A 12,774-nucleotide genomic window follows, 5' to 3' on the forward strand; every position below is an offset into this window, starting at 1 on the left:
TGCCGGCACAAGGGTTTAACCCATTGCGCCACCGGGGGCTCCTTTGAACTGGATTATATGAGTCTACACTGCCAAGTTCAAAGCAGACAGTCTGGACTCAGAAAATGGATTATATGGTAATGTATATGAAGCCTATGAGAAAGGGCTCCAGAGACTGAGAGAAGTTAAATTAATTAAAAGGTACTGCGAATCTGGCCCCACCTTCCCAGTAAACTCAAATCAAGAAAAAGCTTCATGAGAACCACCACTCCTCTTAATGTTCCCCCAGCGACAGGAAGAACATCCCTCTGGGCAGCTAAACCAGGAAATCCCAACTGTATGCCCCCCACGAGGGTCAGCCTCCAGGGGCAAATCAAGAATGGTCACCTTGGAAGTCCCTGAACAGACTAAGAAGTGGAGTAGACAGATCAAAAAACAACCTGGCAAAATGGCACTACCTAAAATAATCTTCCACCTTATGTGACTGTGGAGCAGAACAAACAACTCTGTACCTGTATGCTTGTCCACAACGCCCTGCTTCATGTACAGAGGAAGAACTGCTTAAAGCTACAGACAATGTGGCTGCTGTTGCCCCGTTTTGGTCAAAAGTTATTTAGCAGCTTGTGCTCCTTTGATTTTTATCAGTTTTATACTTACGTATGCCATGCCTTTGACACTAAATAAACAAACCCCATGTTCAGCTGTCAGTCTCCCACCAAGTGCCTCCCCCATACACACATATAAATACACAATACCTTGTTGTTGCGCATGAAGCTGCGCCCACTGAGTGGGTAGTTGAGGGGGGTGCTGGGAGGGGGCCCCGGAGGAGGGGTCCGCTCCGCAGCAGCGTTCTCCGAGCCCTTTTCCACCATGGCCTCTGACGGCGGCTCCGGAGGGGGTCGCGGGGGCAACTGAAGCAGGCGCTTCCTTAGTGAAGGGGAGCTGCTTGGCGTGGTGCGTGGGGACGTGGTGCCAGTGCTAGAGGGAGGCAAAGAACAAGACATCAAGAGCCTGGAGGAAACCTGGAGGAAGCCCTGCCACTTCCCATTGCACCTCTTTATTTCCCAAGTCACCTCCAGAACACATACTCATAAGTGGTGCTCTTGCAAAAAGGGCACCAGAAATATTGGACTTGAATACATACGATGCTGTAAGAAACTATAAAGGACAGTTTATTTGTTGGGGATGCTGGATAATTGACCAGAAAGGAAACATGGAAGATTACTACAATGTATGATAATTGTAGCAAAAATCATGCATGCACAAGAGATGGAAGAAGCCAGTTAACTCAAGAAGAATGGTGACCAAGATTTGTGAATTGGCCGAGATTGACAAACTGACAATGTTGGCCAAGGAGAACTCCCTGACTAACTTCAAGAAAGACTGTGACATGTTTATCACTTTGGGGTAAGGAGCCACGGTGGCGCAATGGGTTAAACCCTTGTGCCAGCTGAACTGAAAACCTGAAGGTTGGTGGTTTGAATCCGCAAGGTGAGGTGAGCTCCCGTCTGTCAGCCCCAGCTTCCCTTGCGGGGACATAAGAGAAGCCTCCCACACGACGGTAGCACATCCAGGCATCCCCTGGGCAACATCCTTGCAGACGGCCAATTCTCTCCCTTTGTTTCCCAGCCCCACAGCAGAGATCCACTTCCCCTAGTGAAAGCCAATCCACTTTGTTCCTTTTCTTTTTCTCTGCTCTACACCCAAAAGGTGTGGGTTTTTTCTTTCAAACCCCTCCATTATTTTAAGTTGGATAACAAAAGCTATGTGTGCCAAGTTTGGTCCAGGTCCATCAAGCCATGTAGGACTCTTTGTGGTACAAACCAATAAACATTCATATATACGTACTCTGACATAGAGATCATAGATGGATCTTGAAATGTTTTGAGCCATTCCCACAGCCTTATGATTGCCATTACCACAATCCATACCACTGTCACTTCATGGAACCTTGCAAGACTTTCTATTTTGTGACCTCACAGCTCTAGGAAAACATTCTAGCATTCTTCTTCACTACAGAGACGAGTAGAGTCAATGTGCTATAGTGGCCTGAGAACTGAAGTGGTTGGACATAAGTCACAATGATTGAAGACACACAACAAAGACAACAGGGCTTATGCCATTTCCACTTATTTTAGCAACAACCAAAGCAACAGAGTAGTATATGTGACTTTGTGAGTTGGACATGGGTTTTCCCAGTCCTATTTCAACACTCAGTGGCATAGACATTGTCAGAAATATTAAAAATTAACTAGGTATTTTTAATTACAAAAATGTGAGTGAGGCACTGAAAGGATTAAATGGATGCAACAACTCAGCAAAAGCTGCAGTTCAATATAAGCAGGTGTGCCTGTGTAAGAGAGGCCTCAGTCTGAGAAGGTCTCTGTGTGAGAAGGCCTCAGTGTGAAATAGGTCTTAAGTCTGCGATAAGGCCTCAGAGTGTGGGAAGGCCTCAGTGGGAGAAAGGTCTCAGTGTGAGATAGGTCTTAGTCTGTGAGAAGGCCTGGTGTGAGAAGCTTCGGTGAGAGAAAGCCCCAGGCTGAAGGCTTCGAGTGTAAAGCTGTATGAAGCTCCTGTGTAAGTTCAATCTGTGGGAGCGAAGCTCTTTATCTGGATAAGAAAGAAGCCTAACATGGAAGCAACAAAGGAAGTATAAAGAATTTCATTTGTGTTATAGAAACCTTGTTCTTGTAAATAGTGTAACCTTATTTGGATGAGGGTTAAACAAATTGAATCCAGACAAGACAGAAGTACTCCTGGTCAGTCGTAAGGCCGAACAGGGCATAGGGTCACAGCTTGTGTTGGATGGGGTTGCACTCCCCCTGAAGACGCAGGTTCACAGCTTGGGTGTGATCCTGGACTCATCGCTGAGCCTGGAACCCCAGGTTTCGGCGGTGACCAGGAGAGCATTTGCACAGTTAAAACTTGTGCGCCAGAAGTCTGACTTGGCCACGGTAGTCCACGCTCTGGTTACATCTCGTGTAGACTACTGCAGTGCTCTCTACATGGGGTTGCCTTTGAAGACTGTCAGAAAGCATCAAATGGTCCAACGGCCAGGAGCCAGATTGCTAACAGGAGCCGCACTTAGTGAGCATACAACTCCTTTGCTGCGCCAGCTCCACTGGCTGCCAGTTTGTACTGGACATAATTCAAATTGCTAGCTTTAGTCTATAAAGCCTGAAGCAGTTCTGGCCCAACTTACCTGTATGAACTCATCTCCCCTTATGAACCATCTAGGACCTTAAGATCGTCTGGGGAGGCCCTGCTCTTGTTACTGCTTTCGTCATAAATATGTTTGGCGGGAACAAGAGACAGGGCCTTCTCGGTGGTGGCCCCTCGGCTGTGGAATGCCCTCCCTAGGGATATCCAATCACCCCTTCCCTTTTAACACAGTCCCTCAAACTGTTGGAGGGTCAGATTATAATTTGAAAAAAGCAGCATGAATTAATGGCTATGCACACTGCACATATCTTATTTGTAGTGCCAAAAAACCCCACTTAAAAACAATAAATAATTAAAATGAAGAACAATTTTAACAAATATTAACTTATTAATATTTCAATGGGAAGTGTGCACCTGCTTTTGGCTGATAAGATAGGATTGCTGCTGCTGCTGTTGTTGTGTGCTTTCAAGTATTTTCAGACTTAGGTTGACCCTGAGCGAGGGCTGGGTAAATGACCTTGGAGGGCCGCATTTGACCTTAGTTTGAGGACCCCTGGACTAGACGATGCAACCGGACAACCTTTTTAACAAGGAAACACTATGGATTTAAGTTTTATTGACTTTGTTATAGTTTTTATTATATGTTAATGTTTTTAATTGTATTTATGATATTGTAGGCATGTAATTTTGCCCTGTAAATCGCCTTGAGTCGCCTGCAGGCTGAGAAAGGTGGTATACAAATACAGTAAACAAACAAACAAACAAACAAATATTATTTTACTAGAAAGAAAAGCCTAAGGAAGAGATAACTGTGTGTTTTTGTTCTTTTTATCATTTTGGGCTACAGGTGCTGGGTCACGCTGCTGGTAATAAGTTACTCTGCTGTACATTTATGAGGAGGGTCTTTTGTTAATAAGCCCACTCCCCCAACACTTTAAAATCAGCTGAAAAGTAAGATGACAGAAGATTGTTGGCAGATATGGGACTTGAATCTGGGTTTTCCCAGTCCTGTTTCAGCACTTAATGGCATACACATGCCCCCAAGGAGGTCTTACATCCATTCCATGCCAACTACTTAGCTTTAAAAAGCACAGCTGTATCATTTCCTCTCCAACCAAACTCTTGAGCAGGGAGACGAAGTAAATCTCTGACTGTCCAACACTTTTAGATTATAATTCCCACAATAATTTCTGTTGACCATACTGTCTGGGGCTTCTGGAGATCAGAACAGATCAACATTTTAGTTGGGCCAAAGGCCTTTCCATGGGACATGGGAAAAACCGCCCAACTCAAGTTGACCTGCAAGGCTGGAATAGTTCTATCTGTAGAACATCTTGACATTGAATTCCCTTTGGGGACTGCCTCCAGCAACCCTGACAATACTATAACTGGTTTCTCCATTTCCTGTCCAGCAGAAGCTATTACTAGAGCTGAAAAATGTAAACAGGAAGGCTCCCACTCATGGGATGAAACAAGATCCTAATCCCAGCTTCAGGTCACTTGAGGAACCTTCAGAGATTCCAAGGGAGAGTCAAAAGGGGAGGCAGGTCTGTTGGCACAAACTACGAACAGCTCAAAACTCATGATTTGCTATTTGAATGCTACCCGGTCAAAGCTCAGGTAGCATTCATATAAGTAGCATATTACACAAACATAGAATCATAGAGTTAGAAGAAACCTCATGGGTCATCCAGTCCAACACCCTGCCAAGAAGCAGGAAAATCCCATTCAAAGCACCCCCGACAGATCGCCATCCTGCCTCTGTTTAAAAGCCTCCAGAGGAGGAGCTTCCACCATACTCTGGGGCAGAGAGTTCCACTGCTGAACAGCTTTCATAGTTAGGAAGTTCTTCCTCATGTTCAGGTGGAATCTCTTTTCCTGTAGTTGGAAAAGTCTTTTTTTGTTTTTGTTTTGTTTTAATTTGTTTTCAATGCTGTTTGTAAACTGCTTCAGACTTTTTATGTATAGGACGAGGTGTTCATCTATATCAGGGGTCCTCAAACTTTTTAAACAGAGGGCCAGGTCACAGTCTCTCAAACTGTTGGAGGGCCGGATTATAATTTGGGGGGGAAAAACACTGCACATATCTTATTTGTAGTGCAAAAAAACCCACTTAAAAATAATGCAATAATTAAAATGAAAAATAATTTTAACAAATAAAAAATTATTAGTATTTCAATGGGAAGTGTGGGCCTGCTTTTGGCTGATGAGATAGGATTGTTGTTGTTGTTGTTGTTCTTGTTGTGTGCTTTCAAGTCGTTTCAGACTTATGTTGACGCTGAGCGAGGGCCAGGTAAATGACCTTGGAGAGCTGTGTCTGGCCCCCGGGCCTTAGTTTGAGGACCCCTGTTCTATATAAATAAAAATGTAATGTTCGTTTGTGGGGTTATCAAAACTCAAAAACCACTGGATGAATTGACACCAAATTTGGACACAATACATCTATCAGGCCAACAAGTGACCATCACTCATAAAAACACTAAAAAAAAAAAACCACAGTGGAAGAGACTTAAAAGCCAAAAAAACCATTACAACGCATGTACAAAACCACATATATACACACATACACATACATACACACGCAAAACACATGTACACAGACTGGGCCAAAGCAACGTGTGGCAGGGGACGGCTAGTATTGTAATAAAATGATACGCATGCTGGATAGAGGAATCTGGGTGCTTCAAAAAGTAACTTTGTCAAGCTCCACAATGAGTATATGAAATGGCATGCAGTGAGGCCCAGTTCAAATCATTATTCCTCCTTAAAAAATAAATCAGAAAAGGTTATGCACAGAGACTATCTATATTACACTTAAACTGCAATGCAGGGGTGGGAAGAGGACACCATCACTCTCCTCTCTGTAAACAGGATTCCCAAAAAGCTTTTGGAAAGGAGAATGGTGATCCTAATTCTTCCCAGTGAGAATTCCAGGTTATAAAGAATCAGGAAGGGGACCTGCAACAAAATTCTGTTTCCAGCCACCGTACTCCACTTCCCCATCATTCTTTGGCCACTGAGTATGGTCAGTACTCAGGCTGTTTCAAGATATTTTTCCTTTTGGTTTTATAGTCTAAGAATTGGGTTGCTGTGAGTTTTCCGGGCTGTATGGCCATGTTCCAAAAGCATTCTCATCTGACGTTTCACCCACATCTATGGCAGGCATCCTCAGAGCTTGTGAGGTCTGAGAATTGTTTAAACAGGTTGAACATTCCTGATCCTAAATTCAAAAACTTAGCTCAAAAATCCCAAACAGTCTACAAGGATGGTTGAAATAGTCACACTTTTGCTTTCAGGTGGTTCAGTATACAAAAATTTTGTTTCACACACAAATTGTTGAAAATATTGCATATAAAATGTTTACACACAATATAAAGGGCCGGGCTTTAGCACAGCTGGTTAATCACCAGCAGCAATAGATCACACCAATTGAAAGGTTGGCAGTTCGAAACAGAGGTCAGGGTGAGCACCCAACCTTCAAATCAGCTCACTGTCCACCTAAGCAGTTTAAAAACAGCTGTGATCTGTGAATAGAGAAAATAAGCACCACTTAAGCGAGGAGGTATTTTATGGCACCATAAAAAGGAAATACCAGAAAATGCCTGCAATCAAAGCCTATGATCCAGGGTTCTTCATCATAGAGGATGTAGCGACAGCACCCCCCTGTGTTCTGAATCGAGGCCAACCTCCAGGACACCAAAGTTGGGAAAAATGCTGACATAATACCTCTATCTGTTTTCTGTCCTGTTTAATGGCACTGAATGTTTGCCGTGTATGTGCTCTGTGATCCGTCCTGAGTTCCCTTCAGGGCGAAAAGGGTGGAATATAAATGCTGTTATATGCATTAGATGTATGTGAACAGAAATAAATGTTGTGTTTAGACTTGGAACTCACTTCCAAAACATCTCATTATGTATATACCCTGATTTCCCAAAAGTAAGACAGGATCTTATGTTCCTTTTCACTCCAAAATATATGTTAGGACTTAGGTATATACATTTTTTGCAATCAGGGCTTATTTTTAAAGTAGGATTTATATTTAGAGCAACCTCAAAAATCCTGAAAGACATAATGCTAGGAAGGTCTAATTTTGGGGAGACAGGGTATATGAGAGCATTGATATTCCAAAATCCAAAATTGAAAACACTTCTGATCCCAAACATTTCAGATAAAGGATACTCAACAATACTACTGCAAACATGGGTTTTCTCCAGGCTTGATGATACCATAAATTTACATATGGATGTTGCCATTTTGACCACATAACCAACGGTACTTGCAGCCTTAATATTGGAACTAAAGTAAACTATATTTTAAACTACACTTCCAGCTATACATGGAAGAGCATATACTGGCCCAAAAGACTATGGTTGAAAGAATATAACTTAAAAGTAAAGGTAAAGGTTTCCCTTGACATTAAGTCTAGTTGTGTCCAACTCTGGGAGGTGGGGGGTGCTCATATCCATTTCTAAGTGGAAGAGCCAGTGTTGTCCGTAGACACCTCCTATGCCATATGGCCAGCATGACTGCATGGAGCACCGTTACCTTCCCGCAGAAGCGGTACCTATTGAGCTATTCACATTTGCATGTTTTCAAACTACTAGGTTGGCAGAAGCTGGGCCTAACAGTGGGAGCTCACCCCACTCCCTGGATTCGAACTGCCAACTTTTCGGTCAGCAAGTTCAGCAGCTCAGCGGTTTAACCCACTGTGCCACCAGGGGCGTTATAAAAGGCCATCCAAAAAGAAAGAAAATCTTGGGATTTCTCCTTCCATTCAAAGCTTAACTTAGGTCGAGCAGAATATGCAATCTATGTTGAAAGAATTACATTTCTAAGTTTAATCCATGCTAAAAATTTCTTCAGACCAGGTTAATACAGAGAAGCACACATATATGAATCATATATGCTAAACCGTTTACTGAATCCCATCCCCTGCCATAGCCAACACTAAGAACAGTGACTTCAAACAGAAAAATCATGGAAGCATTAGAAAATATTTAACTTTTAGCTAATCACGAAGACAGAGTGATTACTAACAAGTATCACTAGGGAACCAAGCCAGGAACCCTTTGGAAAGGGAGAGAAAGATGGGATATTATAGGCCGTGTACTTTGCATTTTGTGGACTTCCTTGAAAAGCTGACAAGGGAAGAACAAGAGTCAGGAGTACAAGGTTTACTCCTTCTGTCTCTCCTTCTGAAGCAGTACATAAGCATACACGTTTCCACACTCAGCTCCGCAATGTCGATTAGCTCATAAACTAACAGGTGGATCAAGATCACCAACTAACCTTCACTTCTGAACCAGATATGAAGCTCCACAGTCCATTGTGGAGAAATGTTCAATACCATTGTCATGCAGGGCACTGGGCTGAGTGGGGCAGCCCCACCATATGCAGCTCCCCCATAGTAAAGGTCCCCCCCCCCGGCATTAAGTCCAGTCGTGTCCAACTCTGGGGGTTGGTGCTCATCTCCATTTCTAAGACAAAGAGCCGGCTGCACCCGTACCTTGGGAAGTCTGATCTGGCCACAGTGGTCCACGCTTTTGTTACATCCCGAATAGATTACTGCAACACATTCTACGTGGGGTTTCCTTGAAGACTGTTCAGAAACTCCAACTAGTTCAACGGGCGGCCGCTAGACTACTCACTGGAGCATCATACAGGGAGCACCCCCCCCCCCCCGTTATGACAGCTCCACTGGCTGCCGGTCCAGCTCTGAGCACAATTCAAAGTGCTGGTCTTGACCTATAAAACCCTATATGGTTCTGGCCCAGCGTACCTGTCCGTATCTCCTTCTATGTCCCACCTCAGAGTTTAAGATCTTCTGGGGAGGCCCTGCTCTTGGCCCCGCCTCTGTAGCAAACACGCTTGGTGGGGACAAGGGACAGGGCCTTCTCGGTGGTGGCCCCCCATGTCCCTTCTTTCCTTTAGAAAGAAGTTAGAAACATGGATGTGGGACAAGGCCTTCGAGTAATCTTGCTGACAACAACAGTGACAATGATGACAATCGCTATGGAAATGGACTATGGGCATGCTTGATGGAGTCTCTAACTACAGAGTTCAGCTCAGAAAAGGCCACCAGGCTGTTATTGAAACAGAAATAGATTTTAATTAGCTGGAATGTGTCCAGAGGAAGGCGACTAAAATGACCAAGGGACTGGAGAACAAGCCCTATGAGGAGTGGCTTAAGGAGCTGGGCATGTTTAACCTGAAGAAGAGAAGGATGAGAGGAGATATGATAGCCATGTATAAATATGTGAGAGGAAGCCACAGGGAGGAGGGAGCAAGCTTGTTTACTGCTTCCATGGAGATTAGGACAAGGAACAATGGCTTCAAACTACAAGAAAGGAGATTCCATCTGAACATGAGGAATAACTTCCTGACTGTGAGAGCTGTTCAGCAGTGGAACTCTCTGCCCCGGAGTGTGGTGGAGGCTCCTTCTTTGGAAGCTTTTAAACAGAAGCTGGATGGCCCTCTGTCAGTGGTGATTTGAATGCAATATTCCTGCTTCTTGGCAGGGGGTTGGACTGGATGGCCCATGAGGTCTCTTCCAACTCTTTGATTCTATGATTCTATAATAAATGTGATTTAATATTTTAAATGTATGTAATTATTGGATTTTATTATGTATTTTATTATGTGTACATTGGAGGCATCAAATTGTTGCCAGCTGGAAGCCACCCTGAGTGCCCCCCCTCCCCGGGGGGGTTGAGAAGGGTGGGGTACAAATATCTAAAATAATAAATAAATAAATAAGGTCATGTGGCCAGCATGACTGCATGAAGCGCCGTTCCTTCCTACCGGAGCGGTACCTATTGATGTACTCACACTTGATTTTTTTCAAACTGCTAGGTTAGCAGAAGCTGGGGCTAACAGCGGGAACTCACCCCACTGTGACCTTTCGGTCAGCAAGTTCAGCAGATCAGCGGTTTAACCCACTGTGCCACCGGGTACCCTCATGCCACCTTTGTGGACAATATGGGGGAGCTGCATATGGCGGGGCTCTTGCAAGTCAGCTAGTAAGGTAGGACAGATATATATCAGCATGCATCCCCTTCCAACCTTTCCCCCCATGCATTCAAACATGCCCCATATCTAGCAGGGAACTTACCGGCCACCCAGGGATCGGCCCTGCGTCCTGGAGCAAACGAGAGCAAGAAAGAAAGAGACAGGAGGGAAATTCATGAAAACGAGAAATTGGGGAGTGAGAGAAAGAGAAAGAACACCCAAAGGAGATGGAAGGAAGACTACAGAGTTGTTTTGGCCTGTCGCTCCTTGCTGTCTGTGTAGATCACATTCTTATTTTGGTCCTCTCTCTCGCTCTCTCCCCAACACACTTCCAGCCAGTCACTTACAGCAGGTGTTGATGTTACACTGAACAGCTGCGATGGGGGAGAGCGTATATATACACAGATACACACACACAAGCCAGTGTTTAAACGGCTGTCTGCTTTAGACTTTTCAGACAAGGCAGATAGCTCTATCTAGCCCACCTGTCTCCCCTTCCCTGCATTCCCCAATCAGGATCCACATTGTGTTCCTGGAAAAACGGTGCCATGTTTCCGATGCAAATGGTGCCATGTTTCTGATGCTGAGAGGTGAAATCAAAGCTTTGTCTGGCCGTCTGGCTCCTTGCCTGAAAGATCTGAGGTGTGAACTCGAACCGTCCTTCCCTTGATCAGTCCATATCCTGCCGGCCCCTTCACAACTCCCGCTCAGTTCCGTGAATTGAGTTTCCATTCCTTTCTGTTTACTAAAATTGAGTTCTTGGATGAGACATCCAGCCCCAAAGAATCCAGATATTTGATCTCAGGTTACCTGGCATTTGAGGTTGAGGCGGTCTTGATTCTCTTTTTCTTTCTTTTTATCTTTTTTTTCCTATCCACTATGGTCCTCAAAGCTATGCATAAGTAAAGGTAAAGGTTCACCTTGACATTAAGTCTAGTTGTGTCCAACTCTGGTGGGTGGTGCTCATCTCCATTTCTAAGCCAAAGAGCTGGAATTGTCCATAGACGCCTCCTAGATCCTGTGGCCAGCATGACTGCTTCCCACCGAGGTGGTACCCATTGGTCTACTCACATTTACATGTTTTCGAACTGCTAGGTTGGCAGAAGCTGGGACTAACAGCAGGAGCTCACCCCACTCCCTGGATCTGAACCGCTGATTTCTCGATCAGCAAGTTCAGAAGCTCAGCGGTTTAACCCGCTGCACCACCAGGGTGCATGTTTTTGAACTGCTAGGTTGGCAGAAGATATACATAGTTAAGGACGAGGGTTGAATTGAATGAAAAGTAATGCCTCCACCTTTGTAATTCAACAGGTGGCAGTACTGGTATGTGGCAGGTACTGGCTTGTTCAGTAGACTCTCCTCTACAGTTCCATTTTAGCATTGAACGGTTGTGTTGTTAAAGTGCAAAGTATGGAACTCTGCACAGACAGTCAGTCAATGCAACTTAAGCAACGTACAGTCATTGAATTCTTGGCAGCAGAAGGTGTCACCCCAAAGGGGATTCATCAGAGAATGCAAGCTGTTTATGGTGATTGTGTTGATGTGAATACTGTGCGTTGTTGGGCAAGTAAGTTTAAAGATGTTGAGGTGACACCTTCTGCTGTCAAAAATTCAATGAAAAGTAATGCCTCCACCTTCGTAACTCCTCAACAGATGGCAGTACTGGTATGTGGCAGGTACTGGCTTGTTCAGTAGACTCTCCTCTACAGTTCCATTTAGCACTGAATGGTTGTGTTGTTAAAGTGCAAGGTATGGAACCTTGCGCAGACGGTCAGTCAATGCGACTTAAGCAACGTACAGTCATTGAATTCTTGGCAATAGAAGGTGTCACCCCAAAGGAGATTCATCAAAGAATGCAAGCTGTTTATGTGTTGATGTGAATACTGTGCGTCATTGGGCGAGTAAGTTTAAAGATGTTGAGGTGACACCTTCTGCTGTCAATAATTCAATGACTACATGTTGTTTAAGTCGCATTGACCGACCGTCTGCGCAGGGTTCCGTACTTTGCACTTTAACAACACAACCCTTCAATGCTAAGGCTTCCTGCCAAAATGGAACTGTAGAGGAGACTCTACTAAACAAGCCGGTACCTGCCACATACCAGTACTGCCATCTGTTGAAGAGTTACGAAGGTGGAGGCATTACTTTTCATTCAATCCTCGTAATTAAAAATATGAATCACCCTGGTGCCCCTTCTCCACTGCCATATAATCCAGTATCTGTTACCAGATTATTTTTTTTGCTTTGAACTGGATTAATGTATATGGCAGTCTAGATTTACATATTCCAGTTCAAAGCAGATTATCTGGGTTCACATACGAGATTTTATGGCAGTGTAGATCCGCCTAGTCAAAGCCATGGTATTCCCTGTAGTCACCTACGGATGTGAGAGCTGGACCTTAGGGAAGGCTGAGCGAAGGAAGATCGATGCTTTTGAGCTGTGGTGTTGGAGGAAAGTTCTGAGAGTGCCTTGGACTGCGAGAAGATCCAACCAGTCCATCCTCCAGGAAATAAAGCCCGACTGCTCACTGGAGGGAAAGATACTAGAGACAAAGCTGAAGTACTTTGGCCACATCATGAGGAGACAGGAAAGCCTAGAGAAGACAATTATGCTGGGGAAAGTGG

At 44.4% G+C, this 12,774-nt stretch overlaps 1 protein-coding gene across 2 annotated transcripts in view; it reads right to left on the reverse strand.

Moving 5' to 3' along the window:
* LOC132780230 (protein Aster-A) overlaps nt 1–12,774 on the reverse strand; it is a 97,519-nt gene that overhangs the window by 56,847 nt on the left and 27,898 nt on the right. For both annotated transcript variants that reach the window (XM_067460683.1, XM_067460684.1), the window contains exons 2-3: nt 10,253–10,279; nt 735–957 (exon numbers count right to left, since the gene is read on the reverse strand). In XM_067460683.1, the coding sequence (XP_067316784.1) occupies nt 735–957; nt 10,253–10,279 (250 nt within the window). The remainder of the gene's footprint in view (nt 1–734; nt 958–10,252; nt 10,280–12,774) is intronic.

This window comes from Anolis sagrei, chromosome X, assembly GCF_037176765.1.
Source record: "Anolis sagrei isolate rAnoSag1 chromosome X, rAnoSag1.mat, whole genome shotgun sequence".
NCBI classification, from domain to species: domain Eukaryota; kingdom Metazoa; phylum Chordata; class Lepidosauria; order Squamata; family Dactyloidae; genus Anolis; species Anolis sagrei.